Genomic DNA, 18,078 nt, shown 5'->3' on the forward strand with positions numbered 1-18,078 from the left:
TTTCCAAAAACTTGTCAAATTCCCTTATTAGTGTAATCATTTGTTTAGATTCCTTTTTATATATACAGTTATATCATCTGTAAATAATGAGGGTTTTTTTTCCTTCTAATCCCTATCTTTAGTGACTTATTTTCTTGTCTTCTTGCACTGGGCAGCAATTCTTTTTTTTTTTAAAGATTTTATTTATTTATTCATGAGAGACAAAGAGAGAGAGAGAGAGAGACAGAGACACAGGCAGAGGGAGAAGCAGGCTCCATGCAGGGAACTTGATGTGGGTCTCCAGGATCATGCCCCAGGCTGAAGGCAGCGCTAAACCACTGAGCCACCAGGGCTGCCCATGGGTAGCAATTCTAATAAAAGACTGATTGAAAGTGGTGATGTAGATATCATTACCTTGTTATTGACTGCAAAAAAAAAGTTCACAACATTTTGTCATTACGTATAATATCTGCAATAGATTTTAAAGAAATATACTTTATTAGAACAAGGAAGTACCCTTTTTTCCTGGTTTTCTGGCTTTTATGATATCCATTCATATGTACTAAATTTTACATACTTTTTTCTGTCTGTTGGGATGAATATTTGTCCTCATTAAGTCTGGTAAAGTGATATTGTTTAATTGGTTTAAGTGCTGTTCTGACCTTGTATCCCACATATGTACATACATATATATTGTATAATATGCAATATACATTTTTTGCTTGGAATTTGTATACAACTGAGTGAGTCTGTAATTTTCCTTTCTTATACGTTTTTGTTTTGGTATCAAGATTATTGCAGCTTCATACAAAGAGCTGGAGAATCTTCCCTTTTACACTAGGCTTTGGAAGAGTTGTCTAAAACTAGAATTATTAGTCCCTTGAATGTTTAGAAAAACCAGTAAAGCCATCTGGGCTAGTGTTCTCTTTGTAGGAGAAAAAAAATTATATAAATTTTATAATATATACATGTATAATATATATGATATGTATCATATACATACACACAAACACAAGCACATATACAGATATATAAATTATCATACAGCAAATTTTACTGTTTTTTCTTTCAGAGTATGGATCTTTGAATTTTAACACATGTACAGATTCATATAAACACCACCAAAATCAGGATCCAGAATACTTTAAGATTTATTTATTTATTTATGATAGAGAGAGAGAGAGAGAGAGAGAGAGAGAGAGACAGAAGCAGGCTCCATGCCGGGAGCCCGACATGGGACTTGATCCCTGGGCTCGATCCCAGGACTGGATCCCGGGACTCCAGGACCACGCCCTGGGCCAAAGGCAGGCGCCAAACCGCTGAGCCACCCAGGGATCCCCAGGATCCAGAATACTTCTATCACCCCCCAAAACTCCCTAATGCTTTCCCCTTTAGAGTCACACTCCCTCTAGCTCCAGCCCTTGGCAACTGCTGATTTGTCCAATGTATATGTTGTCCTTTTAAAAATGTCATATGTATGGAATCATATAGTATGTATGTAACCTTTTGAGACTGGATTTCTTTGACTCAGCATAATGACTCTGAGTGAGTCATCACTCACTCAGTAAATACACCCAACTTGTTGCTCCTATGAATAATTTGTTCATTTTTTACTGCCATGTAGTATGTGGATGTACGACAGTTTTCTTATCCTTTCACTTGTTAAAGGACAATGGGTTATTTCCAGTTTTTGGCAATTATAAAGAGTGCTTCTTTAAGTGTTAATGTAGAAGTTTTTGTGAAAACCTAAGTTTTGATTTCCCAAGGAAAAACACCCATGAGTGGGACTATTGGAGCATGATTAAATTTATATTTAATTTTATGATAAACTGACGTTTTCCAGAGTGACACTTCACTTAAAATGAGCAAGATACAAGAGTTTGTTGTTCTGTATCTTCACTACCTCTTTATGGGAATACTTTTGACCATCATTTCAATTTTTTTAGAGGACTGACAACTATTCATGTTTCCTAATTATTCTCCAGATACTTTTGGTTAAGAATTTCTAATATCTTTCCATACTTTCAAATTTATTGGCATGTAGATGATCCAATGCTTTATTTTATCTTGTCAATATCTGTAGTATCTTAGTTATAGCCTCTTTTTCATTCTTGATTTTGGCTGTTTTATATATTATTTTTTAAAAATTCTTGGCCAATCTTGTCAAAGGTTTGTTAACAGTTTTCAAAGAATGGAGTTTTGCCTATGTTGACATTTGTATTGTAGGTATATTTCTAATTTTATGTTACTTTTTTGTTTTTGCTTTCAAAAATTTCAGCTTGCTGTTCTTTTTCTAAGTTCTTAAAACAGATGGTTAATCCATTTACTTTTAGCCAGAATCTTTACTAAAGTATATACTTAGGTTTCTAAATTTTCCTCTAAAAACTGTTTTATAAATATTCCATATAGTTGAAAAATATTTTGCAATTACTATGTACATTGCTTATACATCTTATGTATATTTTCAAATCTACACTCTCATTGGTTTTGTGTGATTATTCTATCAATGACTGACTAGGTGTGTTAAATCTTCCACAATGATTAGATTTGTATTTCTCTCCTTATAGATTGCCTGTTTTTCTTTCTGTATTTTTTGAAGCCTTATTATTAGGTACAAACACATTTAAAATAATATTTTATTAGGGAATTTAGTCTTTCATTATTATAAAATGATCCTATTATCTATAATCATGATTTTAAGCCTTAAAAGTTGGTAACATCTGAAATTAATTTAGTCACATCCACCTTTTAACATATTTTCATAGGAAAATCTCACAAATTCACAGGAAATATATCTACTGTATCTATTTTTTCCATCTGTTTGTAATTTTCTCTGTTCTTACATCTCAGATCTTTATCAAGGATCTCTTTCCTCATGCCTAACATACATTCTTTAAAATTCACTTTAGCAATAAGTGTTTACTGATAAATTTTCTATCTTCAAACTTGCCTGAAATCCTTACCCGTACTTCATCTATTTTTGCGAAGTATAGAATTCTGTATTGGCAGGCATCTTTTTACTGTCTGGCTTCCATTGTGGTTACTGAGAACTCAGTTGTCAGTTTAATTGCTGCTATATCTCAAACACAATCTGACTTTTTTGAATTTACTTTTAAGAATTTTCTTTTTGTCTCAGATGTTCTGCAATTTCACCGTAATGTGAGTGGGGCTAGATTTATTTATGCTTCTTGAGATTTGTCTTCTTGGAGTCTGTGGTCTGCTGTCCTTATCAATTCTGAAAAAATCTCAGCCATCATCTCTTCAAATATTGCTGTTTCCCTATTCTCTCTTCTCCTAGAATTGAGACATATATTGGAACATCTCATTATACCCTTCATGTTTCTTATCCTGTTTTTAGTTTTTGTTATTTTAAGATTTTATTCATTTATTCATGAGACACACACACACACACACACACACACACACACACAGGCAGAGGGAGAAGCAGGCTCCATGCAAGGAGCCCAACGTGGGACTCGATCCTGGGACTCCAGGATCACGCCTCAGGCCAAAGGCAGGCGCCAAACTGCTGAGCCACCCAGGGATCCCCTTATCCTGCCTTTTTTTTTCCCCCCCGTATTTTTCTATATCTTTCTGAGTTGTATTTAGTATAATCTCCCCCACTTTCCAATTCTTTAATTTTTTATTTATTTCTATTTACTTTACACAGAAGCCATCCTTTGAATCTGAATTTCTATTATTCCAGTTTTTCATTTTTATAAGCTCCATCTGGTTCTTTTTAAAACCTGTTGGTTATATTTTATTCCCTCAAAGCAGGCAATTTTAAATTTGCCTTGAAAAATGACATTTTATCATTTCTATCAGATAACTCTACTAATTAAAGTTTTTATGGGTGAGTTTCTGCTTCCTTTTGTTTTTGATAATTGTCACTTATGTTGTTCTCTTCTTATTAACTTATTTGGGAGATTTCTGTAGTGTTAGGATAAAGGTATGTTCTTCCAAAATATCTGTATTTGCTTCTTCTTGGTGTCTATGAGTATTAGCAGTAGTTCTACTTTAAACTCAGTTATGGCTTGAGATTTATCAGGCTATATAGTAATGTGAATTTAATCTGTAAATCAACACAAGGTAGCTGGCGGTTACTCCTTGCCAGAGACAATTCTCCACAGCCAAGGCAATTTTGTTTGCTAACTCCTGAGGATGGTAGGGATGGTAGAGAGTTTGCTTTTAGTTCACCGTAGTTCAATATATTGTCAAGATGAAATTCATACTAGGGGAGAATCCGCTATTAAACTCTTATGTGGTCCTAGGCTTTGTTTCTTCTCATAGGCTTTAAAACCACCTCTTATATTACCCTGGTTAGGTGAATGTCCTTAAGGCCAAAGAGAATTCTATGCTGTGCTCTGCTTACCTCTATGGGTTCTTGTCTCATTTAGATGTAGATCTGTTAATGTCTTAGTATCTAGTTAGCTCTTTTAAAGCTTTCAAGAAGATTTATTTAATTTTAAATCTAGCATCATTAGTTATTCTCAGTGAGACAGTTCAAATAACTTATCCCAACATATTTTCAGAAACAGAACCTCTTCATTGATTTTTCACCTTTCTTTTTCCCCTCTATCTCATTCTCCTATCTCCTATCATGGCCTTCTTGTTTCCATATTAACACTCTGGATCAGTGGATCAATTCTGGTCCCAGAAAGGAAATATATAGGAGATCCTTGATCCCAGAAATTTTGAGCTCAGTATTACAGTTTAACAAGCTCTTCTATTAATGAGATGTGATTTAAAAAAAAAAAAAAAACCAAGCCATTTTATTTCTCTGGGTTCTACTTTTCAGAAGCCTGGGAATTGTCAATCTTCACTTCCATTACCTTCCACGTAGAAGAAACCAAATCTTATATATACTACCCTCCTGTATTCCTGTTAAATCTCTCCCTTTTATTCTCATTCCAAGGGCCATTTCTTCAGTTCAAAACTCTCATCATTTTCTGAATCTTCACATTCTCCTTACTGAAGGGACCATCTGTCTCTAGACTCCCTCCCTCCAAAATTCTTTTTCCATATTGCTACCATACTTATTTCTGAAGTACATATCAATGACATTCTTATAGCTTCTAAGGTAAAAGTTCAAATTCCTTGACTTATAAAGCATACAATGCCCTTCATAGTCTTTTCCTTACGTACTTCTCTGATCCCCTTTTCTGCAAACACCACTGGTCCACTTGTCCAAACTTCTATGGCTTCATGTATATTGCTTCTTCTGTGGAAACACATTCCTTTCTTTCTCCTTTACCTAATTGACTTCTACTGGTCCTTTATAACTAAAGACCAGTGCTGTTTCACTTAGAAATTTTTCTAGGACATCTCTTCCCTCTCTCTGATTTGGACTTTCTGCTTAATGTTCACAGAATTCTAACATATACATCAAACTGTAATGAATTTGTGACTTACTTCTCACTCACTAAATTATAAGTGTTTTTCATATAGGATTATCTTATTCAAGTTTGCAACTCCATTCCTGCAGAATTTGCTTAATGGACAATTAAACAATGCTATGAGGGAGCCAGCTACATGATTTTGAAAGTTCTTTATTAACCATAAATTTGCCCTATCGTACAAATTTTAGCTACTGCTATACTGCATATTATTAGATCCACATTTTATCTAAGCTTCCATGCTTTGGTATCCAGATTCTCTGACCTGCAAACCTGACTCATTTTCCCAGACTGCCTAGACTGAGTTTTGAATCTTATTTAGATTATCTCCTCAAATATGAACTCTTGCTGAGGAGGCTTCTCCTTTGACTGACTTTGAATGTGATCACTTGCATGTTCCTCTTTGCCTTTGCTGATGCCTCCATTCCTGATCCCCAATCCCTCTCACAATACCTTCCGTCTCCATATTCTTCTGTTTTTATACTCCTATGGTTTAAATATTGGCAAGACAGGCTAAATAATTTAATTAGTTTTATTAGGAAAAGCAGAGAGGAGGAATTTAGATCTAGAAGAAAAGACTATAGTCCAATTTCTTCATTTGATAGATGAGGAAGAATGTTAAATATTCAATGTAAGTAAATAGAAACATTCACCTGGAGAGACTCACTAATCCTTCCACTCATTCATGCTTGATATTGGTAAAAGAAATTTTACTTGAGTGAAAATTTAAAGCATTCTGATATAGATGGGAGAAGGCAGAGAAGTAAAAGGATGGGGAAGAGGAGGGAGAAGCTTTCAAACACTAAAAATACTCCCATGATATATCTGTTTTGGGGATTTTTGTTGAATTACGTTATAATTTAAAAGTAGGTTCAATTATATCAACAGTATATGGAAAGTTTGATTCTGGTTTTAAAATACTACTAAAATTCAATTAATATTTTATTTGCATTGTACAATCAATCAGAATATTATTCCTTTTAACAATCTACTCTTTGGTAAGTAGGGTACTTTCTAGAGATTAACAAAGTCACAGATTATTTCAAGCTTTTCATCAAATTTATCTTTTCAGGTAATATATATTTTTTAAAGAATCAGGAGACTAGAATATTATGAAAAAAATTAAACTTACCATTATCCTCCCAGCAGCTCTTAGCATTGCCTTCTCTTTCACTGCTCCCCGGTAACACTGTCTGGTCTGTTGGCAGGTCATCTTCTGGCACACCACCTTCACAATCTGCTGCATCTGTAATACTTTCTTCTTCCACAATATGGAGTTTGTCTTCATCATCTGAATCTGAATTTGTTTCTACCACAGTATTATAATTTGTAACTGTAATACAAACAAGAAATAAATAATCAAAACCAACTAGTATAAAAACCAGTTTTTATACCTCAGTAAAAAGGGATTTTAAAAAGGACTTAGTATGAGTGTTCTATCAATAGTAACTCATTTATTCTTACAACAACCTTATAGCAATCATATGAAATAGAGTATCTGCCATCTACTACTCATAACCCAGCAACAAGAAATGGAAACCAAAACATAGGAATGTAGCTTGTTCAATATATAGCTAGGAAGTAGGAGGGTCAGGATTTAAATCCTAGCAGTCTGGTTCTATATTCTGTGCTCTTAAACACTACATTAAATATCCTCTCCAGTCATAATGAGTTTATTCTATATGATACTGCTTATGTACAATTAGGGCCTCAACTCTTGAAAGCATTACAATTAAGAAAAGAGTTAATATCTCCTAATAAGACAACAAAATCTCATCTAATTTACCAAAGAAAGATATTTTCAAGATGCCAATTGGGCCCATGCATTTCATATTAATCCCACACTGACTTTAGAAAGAATCCATCAAATCAATTTAGTCAAACTTCTACATAAATTAAGGCATGATTTAAGTAATGTTTGTATATAAGCCTGTAATTTTGGAAAAAATAACTGACATTCCAAAGTTTTCAAATGGGCATCCTTTCCACATTTTTAATGAATTTCAAAAAAATTTAAACCTAGCATTATGAGGATAAATAAGTATTTGGAATGACCACAGCTCACAGAACCATCAATAATAGCTGAGAATAAAATTCTCTAAAACAAATAATACAATATAATCAATATTTTTTCTTCAGAGTCCTTGTAATATTCACTCTACTGGGATAAATTATTTAGTACCTCACTGGATATGATCACTCGAATACCTCTTTTCAATTATTTGCAAGGTGATTCTTATTTGCTAAGCAAAGATTGAGAGGGAGAAAAAGGAATCTCTGCTTCGTTTAGATAATAATTACTTTGTTATTCTTTCCATTTCTTCCTTAAAATTTCCAGTCATTCTTGAGAGAAGGTAATAAGCTAAATGTTTAAGCGAAATGAATATATCCCCCCTTACCATATAAAAACACACACACGTCTTAAAACAGGAAGAAAGAAACAATCAGAAGTATGAATGTATTTATCTCAGTGAAAATGAATAAGCAAAAATCTCAAAAACTGATTTATAAACCTTAGAAAGACCCCGCTGTTCAAAAGACTACTGGAATTAACCTTTTACCCACATTAGAAATTCTTTTTTTTTCACATTAGAAATTCTTCAACATCTTGTGTCAGAAGAAAAATACCAAGTTTTGTTGTGTCATTAATATTTTAGCGAGAATACATTTTTCCAAATCTTTTCCTAAGAGCAAATTATTTTCTAAGGTTATTACAAAAGTAATACAAATTTAGTGAAAAAAAAATCAGATAATATAAAATGTGTAAAACTAATGAAAACCCTCCCACTAAATATTCCTTCCTCAAATCATTCCTTAAAGATAACAATAACAGCAAGTTTTGATTTATTAATGCATGGCATACTAAACATTTTATATACCTTATCCTATTTAATTATAATGCAGACCTCAACTTACACACACATCATATTTAATATCACTTCTCTATATAAATACATTATACATCTTTTTTTAAAAAGCTTCATTTATTTATTCGTGATAGACATAGAGAGAGAGAGGCAGAGACACAGGAGGAGGGAGAAGCAGGCTCCATGCCAGAAGCCTGATGTGGGACTCGATCCCGGGACTCTAGGATCGTGCCCTGGGCCAAAGGCAGGCGCTAAACCGCTGAGTCATCCAGGGATCCCCTACATCATACATCTTTAAATACACACATATGGGATCACATTGTACTGTTTGCCACCTGATTTTTTGCCGCTTAATAACATACCTTAGAAATTTTTCTATTTTAGTGTATATGAAGTTGTCTCATTTTCCTCTCACTGGTTACCCATCATTACATTGTACAGACAGGATTTAGCCAATAACCTATATTGATAAAATTTATGTTTCCAAGTGTTTTTTAAGCATTAGCAATAAACTTCCTTGTAAATAGATCTTTGGCCATCCCTTAAATATATTTGTCAGGTATACTAGTAGAGATGGAAGAGCTGAGTCAAAGGGAAACCTTATTAAAAATAGATAGATATGGAAACATGGAGAATTCATTGTACTCCAGCCACACAATGAGCAGAGTAAATTATGCAATTGTATGTGTGGATAAAGGGAATGATTCTCAAAAGGTTGTTCTATTGCTCTTACTGCACTTGGACACGTATGGATAGTTGAAATTCTGACTATTTTGTGAAAAGAGGGCTTAGTGATTCTTCAGTACCTTGAGATGCCCACAGTTTTATATTGGCACTATTCTTGCCTTTTAATGATATAATACAGTTTTATCCGTATCAATTTTGTTAGCTGTTGGTTGTCTAGTCCTACATTTACATTAAGAGTACTGCGGCTTAAAAAGTATCCTATAATTAGTCTTTAGACATATATATCTTTGGTTCAAATATTTGTTTGCATGCTTCATAGTTTTCACTAAATTCCTTTACCCTGAGCTGCACTAGGCTCTTTTCACCCAGAGTTCCCTCACCTTGTTTTGCCTGGGTCAGCTGTAGCTCAAAGTACTCTTCAAGAATACCTGTTAATTCTAGGATTCTAGTCTCCAGTATGAGCTGCCATTGTGGTACGGAAGATTGTAAGATTGTAATCAAATACCCCAAACCATAAAGATTGCATATATTTTATATTTATCTTGGGAATTTTCCCACAGCATGTTTTGCATATGTGGCATAGAACTTACAAAATTTTAAAAACCACTACATTTTACTGGCTAAGTTGGAAAAAAGACCAGTAACTATTTTCCAAGTCTTCTTACTGTCTCTGCTTCACAGTCACTCAGGTGATAGAAAAAGCAGTGAAAACTGCTTATGTTGATTAGTGTAATTCAGAAAAAGTCAAGCTTCCTATGTTTCTGTATCTACCCTTTTATGGATCTACAGAGCTAATTAAAAAAAATAGAGTCCCAGCATGAAAAGCATAAATAATAATGCAAGCCCTGATAAATTCTAGTTGCCAATGAAAATGTCCATTATCTTAACTGCCCATTTATCTCCATACCTCTGTATTTTTAAACCTCTGGTTAAAAAAATGACGAAAAATAGTTTATCTGAAGAGTGGCATAGTCTTAATAATTAAGTGGTTATTGCATCTTGGTTTGAGTTTTAATTAAAATAATAAAATTCAAGAAAACAAAGATAAAGGAAAATAGAAAATGTAAACAGTTTTTAAAATCTTTACATATAATTTACAATACACAATATGAAATTTCTATAGAAAATGGTAATATTTCAATACATTTGTTGTCACTAGAATGTGTTTAAGGACACAATAACTTCTTGGTGGTAGTTCTTGTTGGTTTTATTTGCTAACATTTAGTGCCAGCTATAACAGTATCTACTGAATAAAGTATTTGTGAGGGTCCAATGATTTAAAAATGTACTGTACAGTGTCTGGCACACAGTAAAGACTACAGCAGTATCTTCCATTATTATTATTATTATTATTATTATTATTATTATTATTATTATTTTATTTTATTATCATCATCTCACTGAACCTTTACAATTCCTAAGAAGCAGGTATTTTTATAGCTCCCATTCATAGACAAAAAAAAAAAAAAGCCAAAACAAAACAAGAGTAGTTAAGTAAATTGTTTGAGGTTATTTAGCAATTAAGTTGTGGAGCTAGACTTAAATCCTTGTGTGTCTGATTCCACAGATCATATACTTTACCTATTTGTGTATAAAGCCTCTTGATTAAAAATTATTACACTAATGACAAATATTCTTAAACTTGTATTTTGTGTATGGCCTATTCTGGGGCTCTGAAATTCCATACTTAACAATATGCTACTAAAACATTTTCAAATGACTAATATCATCATTATAGTCAATAAACCTTTGAAAGACTTTCATATAACATACTATTTGAAGCACCTGATAGCATGTAGCACCATATCAAACTGCAATAATTAAACTCCCATGAAAACATCTGTTTCTTAGGTAATGTAAAATTATAATAAAGAATTATAAATTAGATGAATATAGTTCAAAAAAAGAGCAATACAATCTCAACTTTAGTCATTAAGATAAGAGTAAGATCATCAAAATGCTTTAAAAATAAGAACTCTCAGGATCTCTGGGTGGTTCAGTGGTTTACCACCACCTTCAGCCCAGGGCGTGATCCTGGAGTTCTGGGATCGAATCCCACATCAGGCTCCCTGCATGGAGCCTGCTTCTCCCTTTGCCTGTGTCTCTGCCTTTCTCTCTCTCTCTCTCTCTCTCTGTGTCTCTCATAATAAATAAATATATATATATATTTTTAAAAGAACTCTGCCAAGTACTGTTTACCAAAGCTCTGAATAGCAGGTTAGGCCTCACAGGGGAAGAGAGAGGGAAGGGAGAGAGAGGGAGGGGACATATTTAATCCACAGGACTTCGATTCTTATCAGGTGATAACTGTGGCATGTGCTGATGAAAGCCACAGACTAAGGCCACATGTCAACATATTTTCAGGCAGAAGGTTTTTTTCTTTTTCCTAGAGAGAGAAATTCTGCTTACATCATGCCATTAATACATGCTTAGCGATGTCACACTCATTTCTATCAAACACACAAACTCTTCTACAAGGTAGAAAAGAAAGATAAAATCTCGGTTAGGAAAAGGGACTGATCCTTAAAAAAAAACACACTACTGTACTTCTAACAAATTTATCCATATCCATTAGACTAATCCAGTGTCATAAATTAAGAAATACCCAGAAAAACATACATTTTGAGTCATGTTCTCAAGAGTAATGGATTATAGCTTGATTAAGTAACAACGTTAGCATTATGCTGAGAACAACATAATTTAGGATGAATGTTATGAAATATGAAGATAAAGGTGGAGACACTGAACAAGTATTTCCACTATTCACTGACATCAGTTGGGACAAAACCATAATACCACTACTTAATATGCTTTTCTTACCCTGAAGAGAGTCCCTGGCACACTGCCTTCCACATAGTAGGTACAGAATTATTTGTTAATTGAGTGTGGGGCCACATTTCTTTTTCCTGAATGAAGAGGGAAATCAATATACTTAAGTGTTACTGATGATTCAGGATACTGCAGTGATAACCAAAGAATTGGTAGAATCAGTACACAAAATGAAAAAGAGAGGTCATCTGACAATCCTAAGAGTGAGAGAAACCTTTATAAATAATGTTACCCCAGGACAGAGGAGCTTGTGTGTCCATGAATACTGTATCTGCCATACTGTAAATATTTGTTAATATGGCTCTTGACATAACTTATAGATAACATTAATGTATATGTATTTTACTGTATAATAAATGTCATGACATAATATGCATATTTAATGTAATATGTAATATTACATGCAATATATATATTATGTAGTTACAACTTAAGTCTTTTAAAATAGGTATCAATGATTTTAGAATGTTCTAAGCACAATGAACATATTAGGTTTATTTATTTATTTGAGAGAGAGAGAGAAAGAGCACATGTGCACATAGAGGGGTGGTGAGGGGCAGAGGGAGCACACTCCCTGCTGAGCGTGAGGGTGAGCATGCAGAGTCTGACATGGGGCTCAATTTCACGACTCATGAGATGATGACCTAAGCCAAATCATGAGTAGGTAGCTTAACTGACTGAACCACCCAGGAAACCCTGAACATGTCAGGTTTAAATAAATACTAATGGTTCAGCAAATTTGGGTCAAGTTTTAAAATCTCTTTCTAGGTAAAGTTCTTTTTAATTTAGGGTGCCTATTAAATTGAACCATAGACTGTTTTTACATTTTAAAAATAATTTTAAAAATCTAGCTCCAATAAATGTCAGTGATTCTGACATTTACCCCTGCAAAGGTTTTCAGTGTCTTCAGAAACAAGCCATTCATAAAATGAGAACTAATAGGCAAAGACAGGAGAGACAGTTGCCATCATGCACAGAATCTTAGTTCTTATTTTCCCCCCTTCCCATTACACAATCATTACTTAAGTATTCCTGGGATTTGTCTCTGATTGTTTTCTCCGTTTTTATTCTGGCCTCTTTCTCATTCTCCACAGGTCCTCTATGTACCCCAACAAAAGTCATCCCAAATTACCTTCTCCTTTCCCTGATTGATCAAAGCTCCCACTCTTCTGAGAGCTAATTTCAGCTCACTAAGAAATAGATGAGGGCAGCCCCGGTGGCGCAGCGGTTTAGCGCCGCCTGCAGCCCGGGGTGTGATCCTGGAGACCTGGGATCGAGTCCCACATCGGGCTCCCTGCATGGAGCCTGCTTCTCTCTCTGCCTCTCTCTCGCTCTCTCTGAATGAATAAATAAATAAATCTTAAAAAAAAAAAAAGAAATAGATGAAACGGTTAAATAGCAAAGTTCTCTAGCAGATTAAACCAAAATCAGTCCCAGGGACAGGTGGTTCTTTTGTATGTGTGAGGAAAAGTATCTAGACTAAAATAATTCATATGAAATTATCAATAACAAATATTTCCTTCGTAGGTAAAATATGCATTTATAAAAAGGATGCTTTTTAATTTATAGGACTTGTTACTTGTAGCATACAAGCAGGATGACAAAATTCAAGTGAAGTGTGAAGACTGAATTAAAAATACACAGAAATTGTAGAGAAGCTATATAATCGATAAATCAATCCAAAGACAGATCTTTGAGGAATCAATAAAATAGATAAATCACTAGTCCACTTAGCCCTGAAAAAAACTGAGAGGCACAAAGATTCAATATTAATGCAGAGAAGTAATTATAGCTATAAAGGAATTTAAGAGACTTACTTTATAAATATTTTGTACAAATCTAAGCAAATAAATTTAAAAACATGGATAAAATAACTCTCTAGGAAAATATTAATAATTACAACTACATTTATTATTTTATAGAATTTATAAAATTATACAAGAGATGGTAAAGGTAGACCATAGACCATATTCTATGGTCTACCAGACCATAGAATAAATTTAGGAAGACATCGAAGAGTTAACTACCCAAAAACTGCCAGATGTTTTCCCAAGTGAATTTCTTCAGATCTTCAAAGGCCTGGTAATTCTGTTGCTTTTAGAGTCTAAATTCTTTCTATGAAGCCAGCTTTGTAACAGTCAACTAAAATCTGAGAAAGAACATACTTGTATGCATGTGCATGCACATGACACATACAACCATAAACTCAGTCTGACTGATGTAAAAATGCTAAAAAAACTATTAAATCCAGTGGTACATTAGAAGTTAAATATATCAAGCATTATTCAACATTAGGAAATATTTAAGATAAGCTCACTATCTTAACACACTAAAGAAGAAACAGTATGACCACAAGAGGCATTTGGTAAAATTCACTCTTCCTTGTTGATACTTTCTCATAAAAATAAGGGTGGAGTTAGTAGTATGATAAATGATTATGTATCAGTCATTTATAAGATAAAGATGATTAACTGTCATCATTACTTATAGCACTTTAAAAGAAGTTATTTTTTTACAAAGAACAAAAGGAGAAAAAGCACAAATAGTAGAAAAGAAAGCAAAATTATTATTTGCAAGGAATATGTTGATGTTCCTGGAAAAATCAAGAAAAAGGACTGCAAAAAGCTACCAGCAATTAGAGAATTTGGTAAATGACTAATTACAAATTTAATAGAAAAAAGAATCAATAGCTTTCCACTAAACCAATAATAACCTGCTAAAAACATAAAAGAAAAAAAACTATCAATCTCTCAATTTCTATCAACTCTATCAAGATAACCCATGAGGCAAAAAACAAAACAAAACAAAAAACAAAAAACAAAAAAACAAGGACCTATATAAAGAAAATTTTAGCATTCTATTGAGGGTAATAAAAATTCAAAGGGATACATGTACCTTGATATTTACAGCAGTTTTACCTACAACAGTCAAATTATGGAGCAGCTCAAGTATCCGATGACTGATGAATGGATAAGACAATGTGTATATGTGTGTATATTCCACATAACGGAATATTACTTGGTCATAAAAAAGAATGAAATCTTGCCAATGGCAATGATGTAGATGGAGCTAGAGTATTAAGTTAACATAAACTAGTCAGAGAAAGATAAATACTGTATGATTTCACTCATGTGGAACTTAAGAAACAACAAACAAGCAAAGGGGAAAAAATAAGGACACACCAAGAAACAGTTCTTACTGGTAGAGAACAATGCGACGGTTCCCAGAAAGGAGAGGGTAGGGGGATGGGTGAAATAGATGATAGGGATTAAGGAGTGCACTTGCTGCGATGAGCACTGGGCGATGTATGTAAGTGCTGAATCACCATATTGTACACTTGAAACTAGTATTATACTGAATGTTAACTAGCTGGAATTTAGATAAGAACTTTAAAAAAGATTTGAATAAATGAAGACATGTCTTGTATTTGGGTAGAATGGTTTCATATTATAAAGATGTCAATTCTGGGGATCCCTGGGTGGCTCAGCGGTTTAGCCCTTGCCTTTGGCCCAGGGCGCGGTCCTGGATTCCCGGGATCGAGTCCTGCGTCGGGCTCCTGGCATGGAGCCTGCTTCTCCCTCTGCCTGTGTCTCTGCCTCTCTCTCTCTCTCTCCCTCTATTTCTATCATGAATAAATAAATAAAATCTTAAAAAAAATACAGATGTAAAAAAAAATAAAGATGTCAATTCTATCTAAAACAATCTATAAATTCAATGCAATACTGATCCAAATATTAACATGATATTTTGGATTCTAAATCTAAGTGATTTAGGCCAAGTGATTCTAACATTTACAAGGAGATGTAGGAACACAATCTCTGCAATAAGCCTGCCTAATTCAAAACACAGCTTCACTACTGATTATCTATGTCACCTTGGGCAGGTTTCTTAATCTTCTTATGCCTCAGTTTCCTTATTTCTAAGGTGGAGATAATAATAGTATGTCCCTAACAGGGTTGTCACAGAGATAAAAATAGCTATATATGCAAGACTTAATACAGTACTGCATGTAAGTGCCCAATACCTATTGCTAGTATTATTATTTTCTAGCAAAATAAACACAAAAATATTCCAGAAAATTCAGAGAAATGATAGTAATTGTGGTGGTAGGAGAACAAGGATTTAGCCATACCAGACATAAAATGAATCTTGAAGCTACAGAAATGGAAACAGATTTGTACTAATACAGGGATAGGCAGAAAATTAATAGACTTAAATATAACCCAGAAATAGACTTATGGTTGTGTGGCTAATCAGATTCCACCTCACAAATTTAACCAAAATAGAATCTACATGAATTGAAGATTTTCATTAAAGAAAAAGGAATTAGAAAAGTAATAGAAGAAAATATAGGCAAATCCATTAACAGTCTTGGAATAAGTAGGGCTGGACTGTTATAAGCATGATACAAAATCCATGCTTGTACACAGAAAATATTTCAAAATCAAAAGACAAACTGTGGAAAATATTTGCAATACAGGTTACCAAAAATGGATTTTTATTATACAGAGAATTCCTTAATATCCATGGGAAAAAAATGAATCACTCAGTAAGAATATGCAAAGAAAATTCATACACACAAATATGAATGGTCAATAAACATGTAATAAGATGTTCAGCCTCACTAATTAAAGAAATACCTACTTTAATCCTATATCGTTTTAGTCACTCCTCACAAATACTCTTAATTCTCCTGTCTCTCATTTAAAAACCATATTCTGGGGATGTCTATGTGGCTCAGTGGTTGAGCATCTGCCTTTGGCTCAGGGTGTGATCCCAGGGTCCTGGGATCGAATCCCACATCGGGCTCCCCTCGAGGAGCCTGCTTCTCCCTCTGCCTATGTCTCTTTCTCTCTCTGTGTCTCCCATGAATAAATAAATAAAATCTTTAAAATAAAATAAAATAAAAACCATATTCTAATTTTTTAAAGATTTCATTTATGAGAGAGAGAGAGAGAGAGAGAGAGAGAGGCAGGCTCCATGGAGGGAGCCCGATGCGGGACTCGATCCCGGGACTTCAGGATCACGCCCTGGGCCAAAGGCAGGCGCCAAACCGCTGAGCCACTCAGGGATCCCCTAAAAACCATATTCTAGTTAAATCCCTATTTTGATTAAATCTTACTTTTCCAAATTCTATGCTTCAGGCCCTTTTACTACAAAACTTCTTGAAAAAGTTACCTATATTTGTATCTCCAATTTGTTTCTTCCTATTCTCTCTTAAACCCGTACCCATTCGGGTCACAAAACTGTTGTTGTCATGATTATGAAGGACCTTTACATTGTTCAAGGCAATGACCATGATTAATCCACATCTTATCTGACCTACTAGCAGCATTTGACATAAAATCTCTACTTTTCAAACCAATCTCTTCTCTTGACTCCCGTAATTTCTCTAACTCACTGACTGCTGCCTTTACATTTCTTTCCTCCACCTCCTGGACCTCAATCTGTCTCATGGCTTTAAAATACTGTTTGATGACTCCCTGCTTTATATCCCAGCCCCAACTTCTCTGCACTCCAGACTTGTAAACTCAATCGCCTACTTGGATGACTAGGCAAATATGCCATATCTAAAATGTAGTCTTGATCATCTCAGTTTTCTCTATTTCAGTCCAGCTACTCTTCTTAGCTGGTCAGGCTAAAATGTTTGGTGTCCGTTTTGACTCCCTTTCTCCCCCCCCATAACCCACATCTAATCTAGAGAGAAGTGCCTTAAAATTTATTTGACATCTGACCCCTTACCAATAACTCCCCACCACCATCTCTCACCTAGAGTGCCAAGATTGGCTGCCATGAGGTCTCCTTGCCTTCACTTTTGCCTTCCTGTAGAGCATTATCAACACAGCAGCCAATACAATCCTTCTAGGGCATTAGAGAAATTCTATTATTCCTCTGCTCATACCATCTAATGGCATCTCACCTCACTGTGATCCAAAGGCTTTTCATGAACTGGCTCCCACTCATCCACTATCTCTCATCTTCTACTTTAAACTTGCTCACTCCATTCCACATACACTGGCCTCTTGCCTCAAAGCTTTTGTACTTCTTCTTGCCCTCCCTGGAATGTTTTTTGATCATGGCTCAATTTTACCTGCTTAGTGAGGACTCCATTTAAATTCATAGACCTTCAACTAAGAGCACATCTCACTCTCCTATGATTTATTTCTTCTTAAAATACTTATCACTAAATGGCATAATATTTTATTATTTTTTATTATCTCCTTTCACTAGAATACAAATTCCATGTAGTCAGGATTATTTTGTTTTGTTTACTGCTGTGCCCCCTTGCATGTGTAACACTGACTATAAGTATTAACTGC

At 34.3% G+C, this 18,078-nt stretch overlaps 1 protein-coding gene across 14 annotated transcripts in view; it reads right to left on the reverse strand.

Moving 5' to 3' along the window:
• ZEB1 (zinc finger E-box binding homeobox 1) overlaps positions 1 to 18,078 on the reverse strand; it is a 180,991-nt gene that overhangs the window by 51,484 nt on the left and 111,429 nt on the right. For all 14 annotated transcript variants that reach the window (XM_072825492.1, XM_072825493.1, XM_072825506.1 and 11 more), the window contains one exon: positions 6,508 to 6,708. In XM_072825492.1, the coding sequence (XP_072681593.1) occupies positions 6,508 to 6,708 (201 nt within the window). The remainder of the gene's footprint in view (positions 1 to 6,507; positions 6,709 to 18,078) is intronic.

Source organism: Canis lupus, chromosome 5 (assembly GCF_048164855.1).
Source record: "Canis lupus baileyi chromosome 5, mCanLup2.hap1, whole genome shotgun sequence".
NCBI lineage: Eukaryota > Metazoa > Chordata > Mammalia > Carnivora > Canidae > Canis > Canis lupus.